Source organism: Mycotypha africana (genome assembly GCF_025528875.1).
Source record: "Mycotypha africana strain NRRL 2978 chromosome Unknown BDF20scaffold_1, whole genome shotgun sequence".
In the NCBI taxonomy this organism is placed as follows: domain Eukaryota; kingdom Fungi; phylum Mucoromycota; class Mucoromycetes; order Mucorales; family Mycotyphaceae; genus Mycotypha; species Mycotypha africana.
Window position 1 is genome coordinate 3,764,271 of NW_026515725.1, and position 25,466 is coordinate 3,789,736.

Sequence of the window (25,466 nt, forward strand, 5' to 3'; positions counted from 1 at the left end):
CAATCAATTTCACCAAATTCATAGCTATTTTTAAACTGTCCAATCATGTATTGCTGATCTGCTACGACTTGAAACTGCAACTTAACCGGAATTTTATTTTAACCACAGAAAAAAAAGCTTCAGTGAAAAACAACCCCGCGCTTTGATCAAGTACCTTTATCTTTACTTTGCGCAAATCGTTGTAACAATCCTGCAAAACCCTCCTCTCTTTTCTTTTTCATGTCAGATTTTTTTGGTTCTTTCAGAAAAAGGAAAGGTTATGGCGGACATCCGGGAGCAACCTCTCCTCGTTCTTCCATGGATAGTTCGTCGAGAAGGAGTCATGGAGCAAATGATGTTGAAGAACCAATGCCTAATTCGGACGAACAAATAGATGAGCTTTTCGATCAAATGCTCGTATGTGATGGAAAGATATATATGCCGAACAATATGCTTCATCTTTGGTGAAAGTATGATAACTGAACAGCCCTTATACTTTACTTCTTTCTTTGCTTAGAGTCGAAGGGGCTTAAATGAAGAGAAAAAGAAACCTTTGAAAGCAACGTTAGATTACAAAACAAAATGGGCCATGATTGTCCAGGATCGAAAAGCAGAACAAGTTGTTTCTGGTCGAAAACCAGGTATTATTGATTATAATCTTCCACAATATGACGAACAACAACAGCCTTTGATGACTGTATTAACAGAATTAGCCGGCGAAATGTGGACAGCAACGAGAGATTCGACAGCGAGAGCGGTAGAGCGTCATACAAACAAAAGCTCACATTTAGCACCTGTTGGTCGTCGTGTTTCAGAAGCCATTCAGCCTCATTCTATATCTACCAATGATATTTCCATTCCTTCTATATCAGTTGCCTACGAAGGATTATCTGCCAGTGATAGGAATACACCGGAATATTTCATTCGAAAGTTTATGGAACCTGATTTGCGAGCAGTAACGCCTACTTTGGCCGATAACTTGGCAGTTAGTCTGCGTACTCGGCCTTTGGATTGGGTTATTCGATTCACTGATTTGAAAGGGCTGAAAGTGATTTCAAAAGGGCTTTCTTATCTCAACAAAAAGCCTGATTCGGAACGAAAGGGACAGAACTTGGAATTAGAATATGGGCTTATCAAATGTATCAAGGTATTGCTGAACGCTAGATGGGGTGCCCGTGAAGCCATCTTAAATCCCGAATATATACACTCTTTTGTATTCTCTATCATTTGCCCTCAATGGCAATCCAGGAGAACGATTTGCGATATACTGCTCTATTTATGTCACTGCGATGTGCCCTTAGGAAATAATATTGTGATGGAAGGTTTCGAACTACTTAGACAACATAGAAAAGATCTCGGCATTTTTGATTCTTGGTTGAAGGATTTTGAGCATTCCTTAGATGGAAGCCATAGGACAGGAAGAGCTTACTCAACCGATAAATACCATAAACTAAATGTTTATGTTCCACCTGATAGCCATCTAGTGGAATATTGTATGTCTTATATCGGTTTGATTAATGCTATCTCTTATATTCCAACTGAAGTCACTGACAGAATATACATTCGAAGCCAACTCAAAACTTCCGGATTAGAACGAATATTCAGAAAATTGGAGTTATTAGACGATGCGAAACTCTATGATCAAATGGAGAAGTATCGAAAGAGAGCTGACAGTGATTTGGATGAAGCTTTTGGTGACGAGCTGTCAATGTACAGTGATATTTCGGAACCAAATGAATTGCTCGACCTAATCCTTGAAAGTATTGCCGATGCGCCAAACGCACACAGCTTTTTATTGCAGACGTTCAAAAGCATGCTTTTAATAAAGGGTAATCCTGATAGAAAGTAAGTTTGTTTCTGTTATCTGCGAGACAGATAATGTTTTCTGTATTTACATCGTAATAGTAATCACGATATCTTGTTTATAGGACTCAATATCATCAAGCTATCAGCAATGTTGTGGCGAATATAGTTATGGACCGTAGAGAAGGTGTCACAGCTGAAGAATTAGGTTCTGCTGCGTTTGGAATATCAGTCAATGCTATGGTGGGTCGTTTTAATGAGCTAGAACGCTTGCAGGAGCTTGCTCGATCTGCTGAAGAAGATCGTGAATTAGCCATAAAGTTGGGTGCAGAAAATAAAGATTTAAAAGAACAGATTGAAACATTGAAAAAGCCAACTAATCATGACCTGCAGGGCCCTCAACGAAATTACAAAATGGAAAATATTGCTTTGAGAGCTTTACAACAGCAATCTAATAAAACCATTACTATGTTACAGCAACGTTTAAAAGAGAAGACAGAGCAATTAGAGAATTTTATCAATGCCTCAGGTTATATTGATGATACATTGATGCCTGTCGCTCCGATCGCTCCGACGACTACAACAATATCATCAATATCTTCTTCATCCTCATCTTCTATTGTTGTGGGTGAAGATTGGAAGCTTGCTAGTACAAAGAAAACTTCATCTCATGCTACCCCCTTATTTTCATCAATCGCATCACAGCAGCACCTACCATCACAATACCCTCACGCGGAAGCTATTCACAATAATAATTTCATGACTACTACAAATATAGGCCCAGGAGGATTCATTATACCCGGTTCAGGACCAGCGATGTCGTTTTTACCTGGTTCTCAGCAACAGTACAATCCACAATATCAACTTGTTGATAAACGTTCGCAGCACAGCTATCCTCCCAATTATAACGCAGATACAGACAATGGTAGTAGCTCGACATTGTTTTCACATTTTAATTATATAAATGAGATAGAACTGATATTTTCGTCTTTCTTTTCATCGTAAAATGTAGAAAATGAAGTCAGCAGGAAAGCTTCATCAATATCATCTCATCCAACTTCCCTGATGGATAGAAACGAGGCTTCAAGTCGACCCACTCCTAGTAAGTAATTGTTTGAATATTCCCAATCAGGGGTACCTTGAGCATGGTCTTACTGTAGGAACTGACGTGTAATCCTTGATCTAGAAGCAGATGAAACGCCAAATGCCTCGACCATTGATCAAGCAGATGTATCAAATACCGCCGCTTTACCGCCACCGCCACCACCGCCGCCACCACCTCCGCTAGGTATATAATTAAGCAAATGTGAAAGACTTATTTCATCCGCATTATTGATTTGAAACTTATATTTATAGCTTCTGGGGGTACAATTACAGCACCTTCTCCTCCCCCTCCTCCGCCTCCTCCGCCTCCTCCACCCTCAGGTTCAAATGTCACAGGTGTTCCTCCTCCTCCTCCTCCTCCTCCACCACCTCCACCACCATCAGGTTCAAATGTCACAGGTGTTCCTCCTCCTCCTCCTCCTCCTCCTCCTCCACCACCATCAGGTTCAAATGTTATAGGTGTTCCTCCTCCTCCTCCTCCCCCTCCTCCACCATCAGGTTCAAGTGTCATAGGTGCTCCCCCTCCTCCTCCTCCTCCTCCACCCCCTCCTCCAACATCAGGTTCAAGTGTCTCAGGCATTCCTCCACCCCCTCCACCCCCTCCACCTGGTGGTGTCAAAGGACCCACAGCTCCTCCTGTACCTTTAGGGCCTGTTCGTAAAGAAATTCGTCACTATCCCCAAATTAAATTAAAGAACTTACAATGGCAAAAATTGGATGCACGTCTTGTTGACAATACTATATGGAAACTCGAAGATGTGAATGAGAATGATTTGGAAGATGCATTGGATAAATACGGTGTTTTTGCCAAAATTGAAGATCTTTTCCCTGCTAAAGAAAACAAGTTTTTTGAAAAGAAGATGAAGGTCAAGATCGAAGAAAAGAAGGATGCCATTAAATTTCTCAGTAAAGAAAAATCTAAAAATATCAGTAAGTGTGTTCATAATTGACACGATTGTTTTAGCTTCCAGCAAGCATGTATTTGTGAATGAACTCTTATGAAATCTAACTAATTGATATAATTATATAGATTTGGCTGTTTTGCCTAGGGTGAAAACTTACCCCAACTTTGCTTCCGTACGATCAGATATAATGCGTATGAATGATGAGCTTTGTACAGAGATATTTTTGAGCAATTTACTAGCGTTCATACCAAGTAAAGGTGATGATTTAAAGCTGATGGAAAAATATTTAAAAGAAACGCCAGAGGCTTGCGAAGAATTGGATATACCAGAACAATTTACCATTGAGGTAAACTTTTTTTTTTGATTTACTCGCTGTCATAAGCTGATTACAACGTACTCGTTTCAATCTTCTTCGTGGTTGTATAGATGTACAGAATGTATCGTTACGAGGCACGTATACAATACATGCTTTTTAGAGTTCAGTTCTGGGAGAAATTTGAACATTTGGAAAAGGTATAGTTGTTGTACGAAATTAGGAAACCGATAATTGAGTTGTTAACTCATATTCTATGCTGGCAGAATATGACGGTGATTTTAAACGTGTCAGATGCTTTGAAAAACTCGAAAAGCCTAAAGAATCTACTCGGTGTAAGTAGAATTATCTGCATCAGGTTAAATCATTACCCTTTAACATCTACTCTGTTTTGTTTTTTTATTAGGTGATCTTATTGCTTGGTAACTTCATGAACGCTTCCAGTTTACAAGGCGGGGCATTTGGTATGCGTATCTCTAGTATCAATAAGGTAATACTCCAACAGAAAAGCGCAAAATTGATTTCTTTATTCAGTATGCATTGAGACTAAATTAAATGGTCTTAATGTTAACACAGCTGGTTGATACGAAAGCATCAAACATAACTTCGATAACCCTACTTCACGTTGTCACTGGTGTCACTCGCCGACAATTCCCACATTTACTGGCCTTTTTGGATGATCTGAAGGATATAGAGCACGCCTCCCGCATTATGGCCAGCCTCAATGATATGGTTCAGCAATATACTGAGCTTAGAAAAGGTTTAAAAGAGCTCGACTTGGAGCTGGGAACTAAGTGGCAGCCGGAAGATATTGAATTGGACGAGGAACATGACCGTTTCCGTATTGTTATGACTGAATATCGAGATAAGGCTTCAACAAGATTTGAGGATTTGCAAACTCTATACATCAATATGGATGCTAGTTGGAAGGATGTAATGAGTTATTACGGTGAAAACCCTAAAGTGATGAGACCAGATGATTTCTTTGGTACATTTGCTCGATTCGTCGTATCCTGGAGAGTAAGATGAATCTAAGAGTCTTAGCCAGCTTGCTAACCTTTAGCATCCTAATCTACGTATTATTAAGTTCGACTTCTTTTTTTCTTTTCTTTTCTTTTTTAGGAGGCCAGCAAAGCAGAAGAAAAAATGGCACTAAAACAAGAACGCGAGGAAAAACGAAGACGTGAGGAAAATGAAAGACAGGAGCGTATGAAGTTGAAGAAAGAAAAGGCCGCAGCAGCATTGAATGAAAAGAGAGGTTCTGTCCAAGGAATCAGTACAGGTATAGCATACTAAGAAGATAAGTCATACTAGCAATTCCATCTGAACAAATTTTCTTGAATCATGTAGATTCTGATAAAAAGGGAGAAGATGATCGCTGTATGATGGATAACCTGATAGAGAAATTAAGGGCTGGAGAGATCGAAGTTCGCTCCAACAGGAGAAGCAGTAGAAAGCATAAAAATGAAGCAGTGGTAGCTGTAAACGAAGTAGAGGATCATGTAACAAGTATTTCAGCTGTTGATCTGCTAAAAAACTTAAAATCAGATGATTCACTAAGAGTATTGGATTCTTCAAATTCTTCGAAGTCTCTTGAGGAAGGCGAACTGTCAGTATCTGCTGCTAATGAGATTCTTGAAACGGCAAAAGAGAACTCTGAAGAATTCTCTCAGAGTCATTAACAAGGGCTGAAATTGAAAGTTAAGGGCCAATATACAGTAATATTGATATCTAATTGAAAATATTGTAGTTCTACATTGTATTATAGTTCTTGCCTATGGGTTTCTATTCTTGTAACAGTTTTATATAATTCATACGATAAACGATGCTCAATAAAGTATAAGTATGATTCATGGCAATATAATAAAAATAATTTTTCAATTTTTTAGAATTTCAATTTGAAGGATCGATCAACCATCGTAAATGAGATATGAGAAAACTTTTACTGCAAAATGTATGAGACTGCAAGGAAGGACGGCCTCAGTACCTTTTAACAGCTTCGAAGATCTCACAATAAAAGTTATAGATCCTCAATCTGCTTGTTCGTCTGTCTTGTCAAGAATAATGCCTTCATAGTCTTACTCGTCTACTATCCATCCAACATCCTACCAGAGCATTGCTACACCGTCCCCTTCCACGTCAAGTTTCTCACCTGCTCTATTGCGTTTGTCCCAGCCATCATCAAAACCATGCCGTAACATCAACTTATCTCCTCTTTGGTTGTCCTTTCAAACTGCAGGTTTGTACCTAAATTCTCGATGGCTACATCAACCTTATGTGCCAACACCTTATTCTAAACTTTTCAACTACATACCGTCGCACTTTACGCTTTGCCGCTTATCATCTTCTCCGTTTCATACTTCATCGAACGCTCAATTTTTTTCTTTGCATGCTACTTCATTTATGGCAAGCCTCATTGGGGTTTATTCTTAGAAATACCTTCATCCTTCCCCCACCGTATTTGAATCCGTTACTTAACTAGGATTGTGGATTCCGTTTATTTACAGAAAAGACAAAAGACCTTTTTCTAACTTTTTATTTGTCTTTTCAACGTTCTTTTCCCGCTAGTCTTTTCCTTCCTCAGTACGACACTTGAAGGACTACAAATAAACCGGAGTGTGCATTCCCATTAAACAAGAAAAAAAAAAACAAAAAAAAAACTACAGTATAATTCACACTTTGCTGTGGGCAAAGCTTTGAGAATGAAAATAGCTAGAAAAGTAAATGAGGTTTATTACTGCTAAAGATATGCCAAGCCGAGGTAAAATGTGTACAATATAAAGTGCATTAAGAAGTAGTTTCTTTGATATACCAAGACGGTTTCTATTAAAGGAATAAAATAATATGAGTAACTGTTGACAAGAGAGCTCTCTATAAATTTATATAGTTTACTTTGTCTGATCCTCGTTTTTCCTTCACAGCAATATTCTTGATATTCATTTCCAGTTGCCTTTTAGAAACATCTTTTAGTACAGAATTAGCTTTGGCCTCTTGGATCAAATTTGGTATCGACTCTGTTGGTTTCTCAATAATAACCTAAATGTATAATTTGCAAATTGTTATGATACCGGAAGTAATAAAATGTAGTTTACAGTATGTTAGCTTACACTAATTAAGGCATGTTTATGTACATCGGTAAATTCCACTTTGCTTGAAGGATTTGTTGTTGCTGAGGTGCTTTGTCCATTATCCATGTCGCCTGCTATTGCTGAAACAACAGCGGTAGCATTGCTAGTAGAAGGCTCTTTATAGAATGGGTCGTATCCCTCCCTTGGTATGTCAATAAATAACTGCGTCTCATAGACTTTGAAAGCTTCATATTCGACTGTATTATGATTCTCTTCCTCTCCTTCAAAAAAGGGGCCCAACACAATTTTTTGGATGGTAGGTCGAGTTGACTTTCTTTGAGAGATACCATGTCCTCCATTCTGATACTTCATTTTTCTATTTTCGATTTCTTCCTCATCTTCATCATTCACACCTTCGCTATCAGATAAATATCCTTCTGGTACAAGCCAACCGGTGTCTTCAGGGTCCATCATATCACTATCCTCAAAATCATCCTGCTCATCTGCACTATGAATATCCTCGCCTTCATCGTCTTCAGGCTCCCATTCCGCTTCACTGTCCGCATCGTAATCGAATAAAGCGGCATCCTTTGCTAATGGCTGCTTATGCGTGATTATATTACTCTTCTTGTTTGTCCATGTACCGTAATAGGCCGGTCGGACATCTTCATCAAATTGCAGTAATTTCATTTTCAGAATAAGACGTACATTAGGAATAGACATTATATCCGCTGAACCGGGTAATAAGAGAGTACGAATATCAATTTGTGTGTTGATGACGCCTCTTTTTTGCTTGGATTCAGATGATAGGTGCGATAAAAAGTCTTTCTTCAAGTCATTCTTAGTAGAATTGGAAAAGGATGATGAGAGAATTGTTTCTTTAAAATCCTCTTGTGTTGTTGTACAAACAGTAGCATTGGTATTGGGGAGGTCATTGTTCATCAAACAATAAGGGTTGGCCATCTTGACATTTTCCTTTATATAAAAAGGCGGGAATAAAGTAGGTTTACTAGACTCCAATAATCTTTTCTGTTGTTCTTGTTGTAGAGCTTCAGTTGAAGACATTGTTGTGCTGGTGTATATAGAAGCAGACGATGATGATGATAGCGTGGAAGTAGAAGTTGCAGTAGCAGCAGCAGACATTTGTTTCGCAAACAATGAAGTAAGACGTAATTGGGATTGCTCCTTTTTTCGCTTTTCTTCTTCTTTTTTTCGCTTTTCTTCTTCTCTACGTCGTTTCTCTTCTTCCCGCTGACGCTTTTCTTCATCTTTCTTTCTTTTTTCCTCCTCTTTCTTCAGGCGTTTTTCTTTTTCCTCTTCTGTTTCAACATGTATCGTTTGCGTCATTTCCTGCAACTGTTGTTGAGGGTGCTGTTGCTCCGTCATCTGTCGACTATGACGTTGCTTCTTTGTTGTTGCCAATGGACGGAATAAGAGATTCCTTTGTGACTCTTCTGGTAATGCAGAGATATATTGAATTATTGAATCCGTCATCATTTGCCTTAAATGTCTTCTGGCAGTAACAGCATGTTGCATGTCAGAGGGAAAGTAGTCGATATTATGCACTTCCCAACGAGATATGCATAGGTGCTATAACAGTATAATGCAAATGGTAAATTATTTGCGTGAGTTTGCGTGTGTATTTACGAATGTCTATTTTCCTCTCTATTTTGTTTTTTTGATTTTTACTTTGGGGGGCATTGTATGTTGTTGTTGTTGATGTTGATGTTGATGTTGCTGGTCTGCCAGTAGTTTTGCAAAGATATCTGGTATCAAACCATATATACATTTATAGGCTAGCTGATGTATCACTTTTTCTATAGCTGTATGAAATCTGCTTGCAACTGTCATTGAGAGTCTCATTAGTGATTGATATTTCTCGCATGATAAAACAGAGCGTAAAGCAACCTACATTGCTCCTTCCTCATGAAGGGCGATAATAGTTCATTGATTCTATCCGCTAGGACTGAGACAGATACTTCGTCGCTGTCCTGAACGAGCGCAGCAATTAAGTCAAAGTAGGTTGGAGGTATCTCTATTTCCTGACCTATATCCATTGTATTTTCAATTTGAGCTCTGTAATTTCTGAAGTACATCATTTCTAAATACAGAAATAATTGTTAGGTTTTATGCATGACGCTTAAAGCAGCGGTTGCAACTTGCAATGTTTACTTTCGGTAATAGCAGGGTGATTCTCTGCTCTTAGTCTCAGTTCGTGAAAACATATTATTCCATCTTTGATATATTGGCAAGATGTTGGTGGAGAAGCAGTCTGAGTAGGCGCCACGTTGTTATCGGATGGATTTACATGGTTGATCGATGAGGTGAGGGAGTTGTAATTAGTAGAATGAGGAGCGTCATTGACTTGAGTATCTGGAACTTGCACTGATCAGAATCAGATGGAATATGAGCACCAGGAAATCTTTATTCAGTTAGAAGTAACTCGCTCATTCACTTACACGTCCTCATTCGATCTGAAATAAAATTGATAGGTGCTTGCTCTTGGCTGGTCATTCCATTACTTTTACTATTATTATTGTCTGTTGTCATATACGTGGAAGTAATCTGTTGTGGCTACAGTTACGGTACCGAACTTTGAAAAACAAAATACCAAGGCAACAAAAAGAACCTGAGAAAAAGGCGCGTACAGATCGCGATTTTAGAAACAGACCCTCCGTCGTCTTTTCCGAGGATGCGCTTGTCACAAAGCTGTTTTACGTTCCTTAAAATGGCTCGAATAGTACATATTACTCCTTTTCCGCTCTTTCTGTCCGAATCGTCATCCATTGTTTCTTTTACGCAGAAGAAGAGAAAGGGACGTAAAATAGAGCAACAAGCACTCGTATACGATACATTTAAAATTTGCAAAGCATGATGTCTGCCACAGCACCAACAGTCAATGCAGAGCAAATCAGAAGATTTTACAACAATGTGAAAAGCAACAACAATGTAAGAACTGTCAGAGCCCTTTTTTTCAAAACTATATTTGTAACATTTTTTAATTTTCAAAATGTAAGAAACCAGCAATACATGCAAAATATGATTACTATCAGTCTAACAGTTTCGAGGAACAATTAAATGATTTCATATCATATACTGAAGTACAAAATAATTTACTCGACTTTCAAGACGAATACAACTCAACATATCCTAGTAAAATTGGAAAACTTAACCTGGAGAAGAATAGTAAAGCAGCATCTAATCTATTTTTGAATTTTCACATTTACAGAGTGGCATGATTGTACCTTGCAGGAGAAGAAAGAGATTATATCCAACTGCTTCGAACATCTTGACTTTATTCATGATGAAGAGAGAGTTAATGCCGCCAAATGTTTATCTTATATCAGTTTGGGCAATTATGAAGAATTTATCGAAAAGCGAAAACTACGAAATAACATGAAAAGTATAGAAGAAAGAGACAATGATATGAACAGCCATTTAGAGTTAATGAAAGAGAACAATCAACTTTTATACACAATGGATATCCTAACGGTGTTACAACAATCTTTGAAGCGCAATTGTCACGAACTAGAATTATCATCAACGTAAGTATGTATAGTAATGTATGTCTGAATGCATTTGCTCTCTTTTCTGATTCGATACTACGAAAAGTAGGCTATCACAATCAGAGGCAGTTTCCTCTTTTTGCAAGGAGATCGATATGAACCTGACAATTCTCTACATGGTGATTCAGTTCAATCATGAAAAAAAGGAACGAATAAAGGAAGCAAACTTACTAGAAACATTGTTTAACTTTATTATTCGATTGAAAGAATATTTTACAAGCGCATTTCCTCTGAGAAAGGTAAAAAAAAAAAGGATATAGCTAGCATTACACAACAGTATAAACATGATGAAACTGAACGTTTTAGTATTCTAAATGGCTGGATAATAGCTGATGTTGACTATTCAAAGATTGCTTAGCATTAGTTTTGGTGATTTGGATACGAATGAATATAAAGCCATCAAAACAAGTATAAGACGAGCCCATCATTTACCACCTTTGAAAACAATGACTAACACCACTGCTATGAAGGATGCTAAAAGCAATAAAGAGACTATGATCAAGTGCACGCCTGAAGAGCTTTACAATATATTTTACCGCCAATCTTTGGAAAGATACCCCACCTTTACTCCAACACCTCCGCCTTCTGTCATCTCCGATCCTTTGTTGATAACAAGCTCTAATACAGCACGCCTCATAAAAGCAATGGGTTTGTCGGAAGCTTCCAAAAATATTGATTTACCTTATCAAACATTATTTCCGTCAAAGAATGGCGGCGGGGGCGGAACGCAACAACAGCAACAGCAAATGAAGCTTAATAGCAATAATGGACATACGCTGGATATTAGGGACTCTTCCTTTTTAGCCCTGATGGAAGAGCCATATAGTTTGAAGGAGGCAAATACAGTATGGATGGATCATCTGTATATATCCGTAGGGACGTTACAATTATTGCACGAGAAGAACAAGGCAGTACATCGTTGGCAACGGCATTTACAAAATACAACGAGCGCAGAACTGAAACGAAAGCAACGCCAGGAACAGCATAAGACAGGTGTTGGTGATGTGGACGACATTGATAAAAATCATACTGATCCTGATGAGGATGGGAGTAGCTTTAATGAAGACAATGAAGAGGATGACACGTTCGATAGAAAATTATTAAGTGATCAGGAGAGAAAAGCGTTGAAGGATATCAATCAATTCTATGCCTTCATTGTACCAAATCTGCAAAAAATTGTTGTTGTATTCTTGAAATTGTTGCTATCAACTATATCGATTACTAGCAATGGAAAAGCACCAACAGGAGAAGACGATCATAATGGCGACAGCAATAAAGTATCAAATGCAATTACAGCGATGAAAAAAAACAACGCGGATTATACTAAGTCTTTGAAAAATGCTGCAGCAGTAGAAGCAATGGATCAAATTAGGAATAAGGAAATTCTTTCGAAAGCAGTTTCCACTATTATTTTAACACTGCTGAAATGGTTTAAACTATCTCATATTTTGAAGTTTGAGTATTTGTCGCAAATGCTGATCGATTGTGGCTGCATGTTGTTGATACTGAAATTGATTGGTCTACAAGAAATGCCACTGCTTGCTGTTAGAAGGTCAGATCACGAAGAATATAGTTTCTTTGGGTTTATCCATGGTATAAATGCTGGAGAAGATAATGTTACCGCAGGCAAAGGTGATAGTGGCAGTACTGATGGAATGTATACAAACAAAAGGAATATATGCTGGTCAATACATTTACTTCGGATATTGCAAATGTTGACTAAGAATAAGAATCAGCGTATCAGTTTATTGGTTCAATACAAGTCATCTGCTGTCTTGAAAAAGTTGCTGAAAGTGGGCCATCCTACGCTAGATCATTACGTTCTGAAAAACCTGAAATGTCAAGTACCACTTATGAGCAGGAAGTGGCGAACTGGCAATATGAAGACAATTTCTGCTATTTATGCCCATTGTCTCACATCATTGAATGATGATTGGCTATCAAGGCCTGACAACGATCACAATAAAGAGGAATATAGATTAGAAGAAATCAGTCTTCGTATGCTGATAAAGCTATATATAGGGGAACGCTATATTGACAGTTTATTACCAACATTGGATGAATTCACTGAATTAGAAAACTGCTCCTTTTTCAACAGTACGCATCATAATCGAAGAAATGCCAATGAAAGTGAACAACAGCAACAAGAAAAAGAAGCGAGTAATACAAACATGCAGATGAATAGACATTCATTATTACCGGAATATGTATTCAACCACATGTTTCCTTTCGACAACGACCCTTTCGTTGCATCTACCATGGGACACGGCGCTGACCTTGAGGTAGAGGGTGACTTTAAGCTTAACTATCGGCAGTGGCTCGAAAAGGAGGTCTATTCATTAGAACTTGGTGATAATGACAAAGAAGTCGATTACGAGGATGACGATACGAATGAGCAAAATGATGGAGAATGGGACGGGGAAAGTGACAACAAAGAGCAACGGACCAATGGATGGGACACACCTATACCTAATTCGGTCTTACCGCCACCTTTATCACCTGAACAGCTTACGAAAGAGATTAATCGAATCTATCAGGAGGAACTGGAACGTGAATTCATTGAAAAAGAAAAACGAAGAGAAATGGAAATAGAAAAGAAAGAAACAGAAATAGACGGTTGGGGAAACGCAATCGCTGTTGATACTGCTGCTACTGCGAATGGCTGGAATAAAAGTACTACCGAGTTTTCAATAGAAGATAGCTGGAGAGACGACATGAGTAGCACAACTGGGACTACGGCAACGAATGGTACTGTCTTGACGGATGAACCAAAACAATGGCTTAGTAGTTTTGACGACGATGAGGATGCTGATGACCCTGAAGTTGAATTTGATCCTTTGGAAGGTATCGATTGGCAAAACCTCTCTGAAGAAGAATTAAAAAAGAGACTGACTATTGTGGAGCAGAAAACTGTGCATCGATATATGAATGTTAAGATTGATGATGAAGAATACTTGAAGGTTATTAATCCATTAGATACTCAGTTAACTGAAGACGAGGATGGATGGTTTATAGAATAGGAAATGAACCTGTTCAATACGAAAATTGAATAAGGAGATATTCATACCTTATCCTTACCATTTGAAGCTGGATAGTATCATTTTCAATTATTGCGAACAAAAGACCAACTCTATCATAACCTTCGATTAGTCTATTTAATATTAGCTTTCAGTGCAGGATGGGGCCCCCTTTATTATAGATCAGAAACCCATGAAGTCTTTGATATCTATAACAGATCACATTAACCCAAGATCAGTAAAGTAGATGAGGCTTATGATTAAAGGTTGGCAATGTTTGCACATATAAACCTTATAGACAATCTGCTCATGTTTTGTGGCTTACTCATGAACCGAGTAATCTGGTAAAATCTTGCCTTGTGACAAAACAATAATGTTGAATTGGCTATGTTGTTATGAGCAAATGAATGCTCTTTATCACTCAATCATCACAATATTGGCATCAAATTTCTACTTACTGAGGGTTTCACACACACACTTTTGGGCCTCTATTATATTTCATAAACTATGAAATTTCTTTCCCATTTGGGCTGAATAAATTCTCTTTTGTACAGTTAAAAAAAAAAAAACTAGTCATCTTGAATGTATATAGGCTCTGCATCTTGGCCGGCTATTGAATCAACTGCTCGCCTATTCTGTTATATATATTTTATTTTTTTTTATTTTTTTTTTTTTTTTTCAACAAAGAGGACGGATAAAACATTACAACTTTGTTATATGGTCGTCTTCTCGTTCTAACAGCCAATTCTGGACTCTATTTTAAAAAAAATTAAAAAAAAAAGAACTGTTGCATGTTACACGTATTTTCCTTCAAAATGGAAGGTGATTCCAACTCAAAAAAGCAAGGTTTGTTATTTTCGGAACAGTAGAACAAAAACAATTCCTAATTCATGACCTTCAATGGATGCAAATGAGGTTTTAAGGATGTCACTCAACAATATCTTTGGCTTTTCAGAGTAACAAGTGGATGCTATACTCGTAAAATAGCCTTGCTTGCGTTCATTGTAAATTCGATTTCAGAACACACGAGCAGTAAAAGGATCGTTAATTTTCATGTGACATTTTTAAAAAACTCATTTACAATAATGCTATCGGGCTCCGATTGAAAAAGCTTAATTCTACGATTTAATGGCATGAAATTTGCTGCAAAATTTCATTTTCTCTTTTGTAGCACTTTTGTCTCTGATCTTTCTTCTTTTTTACGCCTCAACTTAAATCATTGGGAACATTCTTCAACCAGTAAGATGATAAAAGTGCCCATATTGGATCGATTGAGCTTTAGGGACTATCAAGGGTATTGTATTATAGTCATATATCCTTTGAACCAATCTTAGAGAAGCATTATATGAAAAGCTCAATTGTCTTTCTGATTTCCTGCCCATTATGACAGTCTCTTCATTACTATTTTATTCTTCATTGTGGAGGGTTTTATCAGAATCATCGTCATGTTTATGCCGAAATTCCTAATCAGCACATTCAAATTGATGGTCGACATGTAGGCTCCCAATCACAAACTGAGTTTTAGAATTTGACTTTTAATGACTGCATATCTATCCATTGCATCTTAGACTGTTCCCTTGGATATCAAGAATTGAAAATGCTCCTCATGTAAGCCCTCTGGAAAAAGCTCAGAGCTTTGAAAAGATGGTCGCGTACTGGTAGGGTAGCAATCTTACAGCCGCGTATTGAATTCATTTTTTTAAGTCGTATGATTTTTGTTTTCTTATTAAGGAAAAATTATAATTGCGAACAACACATTGTACGTACAAAAGATGATTATCTTTTATGCGTTCATCGCATTCCATCTGTAAAACGGCAAGTCAATGTAGACAAAATCATTAACAAAAGAAGAAACCACTATAAAAACCATACTTCAAGGCTGGAAAAAAATAATATTCAAGTAGTTGATAATCTTGATCAATTCATCCGAGAGTCATTACCCAATACCGATCAGGAATTAGCATTGACCACGCAAACGTATCATTCAGATTCTTCTACTATCTATTCAAATGAGCGCTTCACTGGTTCTGCTACGGATAGAAAGCGGCGTAGTGGAAAGCCGGTTGTGCTACTTTACCATGGCTTTTTAATGTCATCGGAAATTTGGGTGACAAATACAGAAGAGTTCAGTAATTTACCTTTCATTCTCGCTCAGAAAGGTTATGACGTTTGGCTTGGCAATGCAAGAGGCAACAAGTACTCTCAGTATCATGTGTATGAAAACCCACGAAATCAACCTTTTTGGAACTTTTCCCTCAATGAATTCGCTACACGAGATTTACCTGATACCGTGGATGTAAGCTATCCTTCCCGCCCCCCCCCATCTCCCTCCCTATAAAAAACAAAAGAAAAGAAAAAACAAATCAGAGAAATAGGAAAATGGAATGGGATGGTCATATCACTCGCTAACTGTTCTCTTTCTCAAAATGAACCCATATTTACCCACTGGTTTAGTACATTCTAGCAGAAACGGGTGCTGCTAGCTTAACCTATATTGGCTTTTCTCAAGGTACAGCACAGGCCTTTGCAGGGCTTTCTGTCAACTCAGACCTGAACCGAAAAGTCAATCTATTTATCGCTATGGCACCAGCTACCACACCAAAGGGCTTGAGCAACCCACTCATAGATGCTTTTGTTAAAGCGACACCTACCGTGATCTATCTCATCTTTGGTCGAAAAACGCCTTTGAAACTTGCCCTTTTTTGGCAACGTATTTTGTCACCGCCTCTCTTTGTCAAAGTGATTGATGCATCTGTAGGCTTCCTCTTTGGCTGGACAGGTCACAATATGACCATGGACCAGAAAACAGTCAGTTACCAACATTTGTATTCCGTCACCAGTGTAAAGTCCTTGGTGCATTGGTTCCAAATTATCAGATCAGGTCAGTTCCATATGTACGATGAAGTGCCAAGCCGTCTTCCATATCATACTGTCAACACCGTTGCCGACCACATACCTCCTCGCTTCCCTACCTTGCAGATTAAGACGCCTATTGCCATTTTTTATGGTGGTACGGATTCTCTCGTAGATTTCGATGTGTTGGCAGCTGATTTACCATCGCCTTTAGCCTATGTCAAATCAATTCAGAAATGGGAGCATTTGGATTTCTTATGGGGCGATGGAATTGAGTACTTGGTCTATCCTGATATATTGAAACTATTACAAATTTTCAATCCTCGTCTTCCTCCTCCGTCAGAAAATAGTAGTGCGGCTGTACCTTTAATGATAATGGACCAAGAGCAACTACGTATGCAACAACACGAAGATGATGTGAAGCAAGCAAGACAGCAGCAACAGCAACAACGCAATTTCAAGTCTTATCATGAAAGCGCTCCAAGGGATAAGAGGAACAGCGGTAGTCGGTACAGTAGTCTCCTGATGAATGATGATAGCAGTTTAGAATACGCACTGGAAGAAACGCTGATTAAGAATAATGGTAGTAATGTGAGTATTCTCGAAGAATACAAAACATACTTTGACTATAAGCAATGAAATTCAAACTGTCTTTATTCGTATTATAAATCACCTTTGCAGCCATTAGGGAGAGACACATCTATATATTAACGGACTTTATCGCATAACACTGTTATTTATTTGAAATAAAAGTATGGATTGATTTATTTTTTCGCTTACGTATACTAATATGTCTCCAAAGGAATAGTATAGTTATCGTCGCCGTTATTCTACATTTAAACAATAGAAGAAAGTATCGTATATGAAAGCTCTCAACAGCATTTTGACAGAGATAGAGTTGTAGCTTGTGTGTCCTGAGGGTTCTAAATATAAGTTAACGTAGCTCAAGTGATTGTTTGCATCCCAACTGGCAGTTGGTTTACGTGCTTGTCCTCAAGTCTAATACAAGAGAGAGATGGCTGAGGGCAATTCAGCCTTTGAGCATAAAAAGCAAACATTAATATACACCACAAGCAGGTGTTATTACCAGTGATCGACCAGGGAGGGCAAAAAGGATACAGCCAGCCTACCAGCGTTTAACAGTTTGTTGTATAAAAATAACGCGCAAATTCAATAAGTCAAGTATAGCCTCGAATGTATTATATAGCTGAAATGTGATTATAATTTTGACAGAATCTGTCAAATGAAGTAAAAGTTTCCTAAAGGGTTACCTTAAAGGAATTAGTAAATGGATGTGGATCGCTCACGACTACAACGGTAGAAATACTTCGTTTGTGGTACAAACACTTTAATAATAACTCTCCATTTTTTTATTGTTCGAAACCATTGCTCATGAAAAAAAGAAAAAAGATATGTTATAAAGTATGCTAACTATTCACTACAAAGTATGGCAATAAGAAAACCTCCGCAATCGCCAATGAGCGAATAACATTACAAACAAACTGACAGTTCTTGGCTTTCAACAATCACCACATTGCCATTTATGGCTCCAACAATTTCCAAAATTATTTACGTTCTTATCGCAAGACAAAGTGGTAGCACCTTCAGGTCGGCAAGAATAGCCACGGGTACCCAAGCCATTCAAAAACTGATCACGATGGTGTTGGCCTGTGAAGTGGCAAGCATTTTCAATACAGGCATAGTAGCAACGGCCGCCTCGGTCGCTAACAGCAGTACAGGCATCATCACAAGCAAGAACAGCAGAAATGATAGTGGTAGCAAGAAAAGCCAAGCCAACGGAGTATTTGACCATAATTGATAATCTGTAAATTATAGATTATTCCCTACTTAAAAAAAAAAAAAAAAAAAAAGGTGCTCTGTGAAGGAAAACAAAGCCTTTAAATAGATTTTGTCAAAATTAACCAGCAACGCCTTTCGCGCATCTTACAGTAACACTTACTAGAAAAGCGTGATGGGTATGTTATGCATGCGTAGTTAAATTTGGAATAATTTATAGATAAGAAACATACCCTGCAGGGTTTGTAAACACTATAAAGTACGCTGAAGATCATTCAAGGGCACTCATGGTTGGTGCATATCTGTTATAGAACCAAACATCAATAAAAAATTGCTCTATCAAGCTTGTCAACATCAAGAAAGCTTATCCGAAACTCTAAATATTGAAGCTATTAGTAAGTTTAATTGATTTACAGTTGATTGATGATTCTGTTGCATGCATACCTTATCTCTACATGTCGGTAAAGTATAGGTATTTGTATATTAGTAGCTTGTTGTTATTACTTCTTTGTAAAGCTAACATGCCAATCATACTAAATCTACTTCTTAATTAAAGGAGTAACTGAATAGTGCTCATTCATGGTCTGAAGCAGCAAAGGGAAGTTGATACATTTTGGTACAGTATTTGAGCCTTTAAACAAGGAAAATAAGTATTCTATTGTATTTGTATATCTTGTTTCCGGGTGTTTCACCACAAGAACGCTGGATTTTGTCTACGGCTAACTATAGTCAGTTTGAAGTACTCTATATATTTCATACAGTACAGTACATGCGAAAACGCCCATCAGTTGAACCATAGCACGCCTTATATGCTTTTCCCCCTTTGTAAATCAAACTGATAGTCCGATATAAATCCGTTTCTATATTTCGTTCTTCTCTGAAAGACCATTCCGCATTTTCAGGGACACTCACTATAAATATGGGTAGCTCCAACACGAAAACTGGCGTTCAACCAAGAAGTGGCTATCTCAAGGAGATTGCTTTGTTTCCTTAACTATGGATTCAGATTTTCGAGCACGATCCCTATACAATGAAGTAGCATCAGAGATGATATTATTTTTATTGGAGGTCTCTGATTACCCCTTGAATAGCAACCATCTGGGGAGTACTGTCGACTTTCTTCATTATTGACTACAAGTATTCTTGAGAGTATTATCAACAACCTTTGGTATAGTGTTAAAGGATTCTGGTTCAGATTGTTAAACTGAGCATATATAAGGATAAACTCGTAAAATTCCTGATTATATCCATTTAACAGGCTATAGGCTTTATTCGATCCAAACACAATAAGTTTATTATGGTTGGGTATACACTTTAAGCAAGACATATTCATGGAACAATGCTCAAGTCTTGCTAATTTTCACTATTTGTTTTTTTTGGTTCTTTTTTTTTTTTTTTGCCAATTTTGCATAATTTACCTTGCGCGGTAGTAAAGGCGGGGTTCCTTTATTCAAAGCAATTCAACGACAATGTATGTATGCGTATTATTGAAGTAGAAGGAAGATAAGGATACAGAGAGCATTTCATTTTAACAACGATCATCGGCATATCTTATTATTGAATAATTTATGAATACATAGACCATGATTTTTATTTTAAAGATTGTGCAAGCTTGAATATTTACAATATCACAGAAGGGAAGATAAGTAAGCGAAAAAAACCAAACAGATGAAGATAAGTATAAAAGTAATTTGCGTGTAAAAGCAACAGACATTCTTAATGTAGAAAAAAAGTTGAATATGTTCAGACAGATTCAGCTATTTCGTGTAAGAAATGATTATTGTCAGAGTCTTTGTAAATTTCAGGGAATTCGAAATCACTTATATCATTGATGTCAAAGTGAGCAGGAGGCTTCTGAACATTAACAAAATCATAAAGATCCCAGGAATTGAATTCTATAAGGAGAAAAAGATTATTAAGATATGCTAACACTGTCAGGTGCAAATATTGTACAATCCTTACTTTCATCTCCTTTCCCTAAAGAACTAATACTGACAGCATCATCTTCAATATCTTCAACTAAAACAACCTCTGCTTCTGGTTTCTTTTCCACATAAACGAGTTCGATAGGCGCAACATCAAAGTACACATCATCAAAGATGGACAGGTTGAAATCCTCAAGACCCATAGGTGGCTCTGGAAAAGCGACTAAATAATTTGCTCAAGTTAGCGTATACACTGCGGTGAAACGTCAAGTGAGGGAATTATGCAGGAAATACCTGGGAGCTTGGGTGGTGCGTATTCAATGGTAGATTCATCCAGCGGAGGAAGCTGTATTGCCTCAGGTTTTTCGTTAATATAGGAAGAGTGATGATCAATTTCCATGTTCGATTGAAGCTTGCCGCTGCTTCCGCCGTCCTGCTTTTGTTTGTAGTGAACAGGGCCGGTAGCTTCAGGTCGATTGTTGGTATCGGGATATTGAATATCATTGATATCGTACTGAAAGGTTAAATCATCAAATGTGAATGGTTGCTCTATTGTGTCAGTGAATTAGGTAACTTAGAGGATAGCGTAACACTCGTCGATTTTAAGCGGTCAGTGCAGTCTGTAAGCTTACCTTCTTCTTTGTGGCGATGAGTAGGCTCCACAGGTTGTTTACTCTCAGTACTAATGCTTTGTCTTTTAACACACTCATCAGATGAAATAGCTAGGTGTTGAAAAATTTCGTGTTATTCATCATGATTGTTAGCAAAGTTACAAAGTAAAATGCAATGTTTACGCAGCTGAGATGATTGTCTCTTGGCAGGGATGGTCTTTAAACTATCTTCATCAGATTGAACCTCTACATCAAAAAAGAAAATTCTTCAGTATAGGTAGCGTTTTGTAAGAACGGAGAGACTATTTTACTTTGTTTTTCATTATGAATGCTGGTTGCCGGCTTGGGTTTATCATTATGTATGTTAGATAAAGGCGATTCAGCCCTTATGTTGGGAGTTGACGACTTTAACAATTGATTTTTTGTAACGGTCTGAAGAGTAACTTTGTTAGACTCTTCATCGTTTTCATTTCGCTTCATGGACCTTTCAGCCCTAGATCTTGATCGCAGACTTAATCTGGACGACATTTTTACATTGATAACAAGAAAAGGGAGGACAAAAAAAAAAGAAAATGTAAAATCAAGATGATTTCAAAAAGGGCACTGTCACAGTATATACGCGCATGAATGGTGTACGCGGGGAAACTCCGCGCGGAGGAGGCCATACATCATCAACTAACTTCACTACCCATAATCAACCCAAACATTTTATTTAAATATGTTTTCTTTATGAATTGTAGCTCTATAGCAATGTCTATAACGTAGGTAGCGATCAGAAAGGTTTCGGTTTGCTTATAGAGCTGAACCATTTCCTTCATAAAAATATTATTTGTTTTAGTTTGTAATGAAATCAATAACTTTTTTAGTAAAGAAAATATCGTCCATATGCTCATTCGAACTGTTTTCTAATCTTTCAATACATTTGTTTGCGTAGTCTTCTTTTAAGACGCCCTTCTCTTTTCTGACAGTAAGCATGGTATACATTGTATCGTGGCTGAATTCGGGGTGACCTTGACTGGTAATACATTGTCCATTCTTCGATACAGTTATTTGATAAGGTGTATGATCCGTTGTGAAGCCCAGCGGTATAAAACCTTCAGGAAGAATAGACACATGATCTCTATGAAATTGGTAGAGGTTCAAATGATCCTTCTTCGTGTTGAAAAACTTTTGTCCTTCTTCATTTAACATGGTATGGATAAAGCCGGTCTAATACATATTTCAAACGCAGTTTAGAGGTCGTTTTTTGCCCTTACTGAATGAATGAGATATGTTTTCATTATTTGAAGAACTGAATTTACCTCCCAACCAGCTTCATTAGGACCTGTTTTACCGCCTGCAGCCCTTAAAATTATCTGATGACCGAAACAAATACCAACCAACTTGATTTTGTCTGCATATTCCTCACTTAAAAGAGTCTTGATAAAGTCTACTTCCTTCAAAATCCAAGGATCATTACCATGTGCATCTGAGGCAGAACCAGTTAAAATAAGGGCATCATATTTGCCATTTTTGATATCATCTAAACTAGGATACTCTTGCTTGTCCACAACATCGAAATGTTCCCAGGTCACCTTGATTTGCTTATCTTCAGCAGCTTTATCATAAAGATCCCTGAATTGTTGGCGATAATCACCAGCTTTTTCTACAACTTGAGGCAGGGGTGTGTCATTGATAAGTAGTCCTAAACGGAGTTGCGTCTTTGTCATTATATGGTTAGCTATTTTTTCGCAAAAAAGAAGGGGTACGATAAAGTCAAGGAAACCAAAAGAAAAAAATAAAAGGAGGAGAGACACTCTTTTACTGAAAATAAGATTACGCAAAACGGCACAAAGGAGGATTTTTTTTCTTTTTTTTTCTTTGCTATTGATGATGTCAAAAAAGCATTGATTTTCAAGCGCATTGGTCGTTCTGCTACCGTTTGCTGACCAGACATTAAGACGAGTAAAATTTCAAAGATCGCTGCGCTTTTATAAACTTAAAAAAAAAGAATTTTCTACTACACACGCATCTAAGTAAATTTAGTGAGATACTAGATCCAAACATTGTTCTAGAAATGAAGTAGATTTGATAGACTGTGTTTCTTCAACAAATGAATATCTTCAGATCACTAGAACGGTATGACCATTTAAAAACGGCATTGATTTATTATAAGTTGGCATCACCATAGCGGACATTCAACTGATGGGTCTGCGAGATCCAACGAGTCTGGCGCATCTCTTCAAATGGCTTCGGTATTGCTGAATTTACTTTTAATCCTAGAAATGGGGGAACAGAATTGTCCTGGAACAATGCAGTGTCATGGAGATCGTCCTTAGAAACCCGCCTTAAAGATAATTCTAATTTTTATGAATATTTAGCAGACACGCAATGTTGTGCATAGTTTCTTGAATAAAAGAACTGGCTTATTGACGCTTTTTGTGCTTAAAAGATATTTGGGTTTGTGGAGCTGCTTATTGATAGCAGTACATTCGCTCATACAAACTACGTTTAATCATCTGAAACAACAGTAAAGATCATTTTAATATAAACCAATTTATGTTTCAAATATGTCAAAGACATAAGACCGCTCAAATATAGTTATTTCCAATTAAGATGTGATGTGAATTACTGTATAGGTGATTACTGTAGTCGGGTACCAGATCAAAGCAAGTAGAGGTAGTATATTTCAAGTTCCAATGATTATACGTAGTATCTCTTAGCAGTGCCTTGCTTTATTCGAATGTTTTTTTAGGTTTCTTTTTTTTTCCCTTTTTTTCTTTGCATTACAGATAGTATATTTGTATGGTATGGAATAATATAAATGATTTCACGCTTCATTTCTCTAATATCGTCGATAATTAGAATTCTTTCTTCTTTTCATCATAACTCAACCCACCGGGACCGGTACTGACCAACAGTAAGAAGCCACCAACTGTACTTAGTGATTGAAAGAAATCATATCTCAAGAAGTCGCGCTTATAGAAGCTATGTTGAACAGACCAGAAGTTGTTGACAAAGACGTTCAAGATGGACAAAAAGAGGACCAAGAACATAGCAGACCATTTAGCTTTGAAACCCACAGCTACCATAATACAAGCAACGAGACCCAAAAGGGAGACAGTTAAGCGCATCACACTCCAATCACCATGGAAAGCAGAACCGATGAACAAAAAGATCAAGAGGATACGACCAGCCAGTTGCAAATACATTCTACGGTTTGTCTCTGACATTTGAGGAAGAGCTGCAAACATTTGCTTACGTTTTATCATAGTCTCTGAGAGAACCATCATTAAACCACCCATCACAGATAAATTACGTAAGAAGAAAGAGACATCGAAAATCAAACCATAACCGAATGCTTGAGCAATGATAACACCCATAAGACCATAAATAGCATAAGTTTGGCGTTTTTTCACAACAACGCAGAATGAAGCTGCCAACATGACCTGCAATACAAACATTAACCAATATTAGTGATAAATTGAACATCATGAAATGCACCCAAAATAAAGCACGTAAGACAGCAAAAATTTCAAAATTCTACTCCTCCCACCTTCTCTCCTAACTTATTGCCGCAATACTTGCCGTATCTTCAGACGCGTTTTCATAACCCCTTTCTCTAAAATCTTTCCCTCGCCTTTATCCTTCCCATACTTACAATGACATTTAATCCAAGGAACAGATGACTTAAACCCCAAGGGAAATGACGGGAATCTTCCATGAATGAGAGCTGATCTCTCCACTGAGTCATAATACGTAAAGAGTCTTCAATGAATGTAGCCACAATCAATAACCTTGAGATAGCTGGGATGTACGGTTTTAAAGGCTGGCCCACTTTGTCAAGTACATCTTCAATCTTGTTACTGTAGGATTCCATTTGCTCTTTAAGGCTAGACATTATATATTACACTTTCTTAACTTTATACACGTTGAGTGGATGATATGCGTATGAATCTGTATTGATGTATAGATTAAAAAAAAGAAGAAAAAAGAAAGTGTATCTTAAAAGAAAAAAAGGCTACGTGAAAGTGTTTGCGTTGTGTTGATTAAAAAAAAAAAAAAAAAAAAAAAAGCAAATTGGCTGTTCTCTGGTCTGTTTGTCCCCTTCTCAAGTTTTCTATAGCCGCAAAAGCAAAGATATTTCGCCATTCAAATTAGAACAGCCAATGAATCTTTAACACACAAAACACAACAAGAAACAAAGGAAAAAAATTTTCAAAGTTTCGTGCTAAAAAAAGCTGTCTGTGATTGGGGAAAGTCAACAACACTATTCATACTTTCATCAAACCCTGCCTCCTCAGTGTCGATGTTGTTTGTTAGATTTTAACAATACAAGGGCTCAAAAATTCAAGATGCATCCATAGTCCGTACGGAGTCTGTTGTGTGTTCTTCCGTTAAGCTCAAAAGTCGGGACTAACTGTCCGAATCAAATTGCACGCAAGCTAGTGCTTCACCTCCTTTCATCCAATTCATGCGGACACGACTAATCTGTGTAACAATTTAGAATGAAGAGGAATAACATATGCAATTCGTGAACTATGTT

At 37.5% G+C, this 25,466-nt stretch overlaps 8 protein-coding genes across 8 annotated transcripts; 3 read left to right on the forward strand and 5 right to left on the reverse strand.

The window, feature by feature from the left end:
• Window positions 1-219: 219 nt before the first annotated feature.
• Window positions 220-5,786, forward strand: BDF20DRAFT_909853 (uncharacterized protein; the record flags this gene model as incomplete). Its single annotated transcript, XM_053083640.1, has 13 exons — window positions 220-396; window positions 497-1,824; window positions 1,908-2,707; window positions 2,795-2,884; window positions 2,969-3,070; window positions 3,139-3,816; window positions 3,917-4,137; window positions 4,218-4,304; window positions 4,371-4,439; window positions 4,511-4,594; window positions 4,681-5,124; window positions 5,227-5,386; window positions 5,455-5,786. 13 exons carry the CDS (start codon window positions 220-222, stop codon window positions 5,784-5,786), a joined length of 4,572 nt encoding a protein of 1,523 aa, XP_052941443.1.
• Window positions 5,787-6,975: 1,189 nt separating this feature from the next.
• Window positions 6,976-7,895, reverse strand: BDF20DRAFT_811128 (chromatin assembly factor 1 subunit A-domain-containing protein; the record flags this gene model as incomplete). Its single annotated transcript, XM_053076658.1, has 2 exons — window positions 6,976-7,140; window positions 7,212-7,895. The coding sequence occupies 2 exons, from the start codon at window positions 7,893-7,895 to the stop codon at window positions 6,976-6,978; spliced, it is 849 nt and encodes a 282-aa protein (XP_052941444.1).
• A 2,151-nt stretch (window positions 7,896-10,046) lies between these two features.
• Window positions 10,047-13,758, forward strand: BDF20DRAFT_909855 (uncharacterized protein; the record flags this gene model as incomplete). The annotated part of the gene is made up of 5 exons (XM_053083641.1): window positions 10,047-10,121; window positions 10,190-10,325; window positions 10,402-10,717; window positions 10,788-10,977; window positions 11,068-13,758. The coding sequence occupies 5 exons, from the start codon at window positions 10,047-10,049 to the stop codon at window positions 13,756-13,758; spliced, it is 3,408 nt and encodes a 1,135-aa protein (XP_052941445.1).
• Window positions 13,759-14,935: 1,177 nt separating this feature from the next.
• On the forward strand, window positions 14,936-17,383 carry BDF20DRAFT_848832 (Alpha/Beta hydrolase protein). Its single transcript, XM_053079878.1, has 5 exons — window positions 14,936-15,049; window positions 15,146-15,250; window positions 15,324-15,413; window positions 15,487-16,051; window positions 16,210-17,383. Exons 1-5 carry the CDS (start codon window positions 15,000-15,002, stop codon window positions 17,245-17,247), a joined length of 1,848 nt encoding a protein of 615 aa, XP_052941446.1. The 5' UTR covers window positions 14,936-14,999; the 3' UTR covers window positions 17,248-17,383.
• A 744-nt stretch (window positions 17,384-18,127) lies between these two features.
• BDF20DRAFT_812637 (uncharacterized protein) lies at window positions 18,128-18,436 on the reverse strand (the record flags this gene model as incomplete). Its single annotated transcript, XM_053076806.1, has 1 exon — window positions 18,128-18,436. A coding segment is annotated over one exon (309 nt), but the record flags the coding sequence as incomplete, so codon positions are not given.
• A 1,508-nt stretch (window positions 18,437-19,944) lies between these two features.
• BDF20DRAFT_848838 (uncharacterized protein) lies at window positions 19,945-21,508 on the reverse strand. The gene is made up of 6 exons (XM_053079879.1): window positions 21,253-21,508; window positions 21,125-21,187; window positions 20,963-21,052; window positions 20,625-20,879; window positions 20,368-20,553; window positions 19,945-20,300 (listed from the first exon to the last, which is right to left on the reverse strand). The coding sequence occupies exons 1-6, from the start codon at window positions 21,467-21,469 to the stop codon at window positions 20,149-20,151; spliced, it is 963 nt and encodes a 320-aa protein (XP_052941448.1). The 5' UTR covers window positions 21,470-21,508; the 3' UTR covers window positions 19,945-20,148.
• Window positions 21,509-21,775: 267 nt separating this feature from the next.
• BDF20DRAFT_909859 (class I glutamine amidotransferase-like protein) lies at window positions 21,776-22,650 on the reverse strand (the record flags this gene model as incomplete). Its single annotated transcript, XM_053083642.1, has 2 exons — window positions 21,776-22,150; window positions 22,243-22,650. 2 exons carry the CDS (start codon window positions 22,648-22,650, stop codon window positions 21,776-21,778), a joined length of 783 nt encoding a protein of 260 aa, XP_052941449.1.
• A 715-nt stretch (window positions 22,651-23,365) lies between these two features.
• On the reverse strand, window positions 23,366-24,980 carry BDF20DRAFT_848845 (SURF4 family-domain-containing protein). Its single transcript, XM_053079880.1, has 2 exons — window positions 24,582-24,980; window positions 23,366-24,369 (listed from the first exon to the last, which is right to left on the reverse strand). The coding sequence occupies exons 1-2, from the start codon at window positions 24,819-24,821 to the stop codon at window positions 23,782-23,784; spliced, it is 828 nt and encodes a 275-aa protein (XP_052941450.1). The 5' UTR covers window positions 24,822-24,980; the 3' UTR covers window positions 23,366-23,781.
• Window positions 24,981-25,466: the final 486 nt, after the last annotated feature.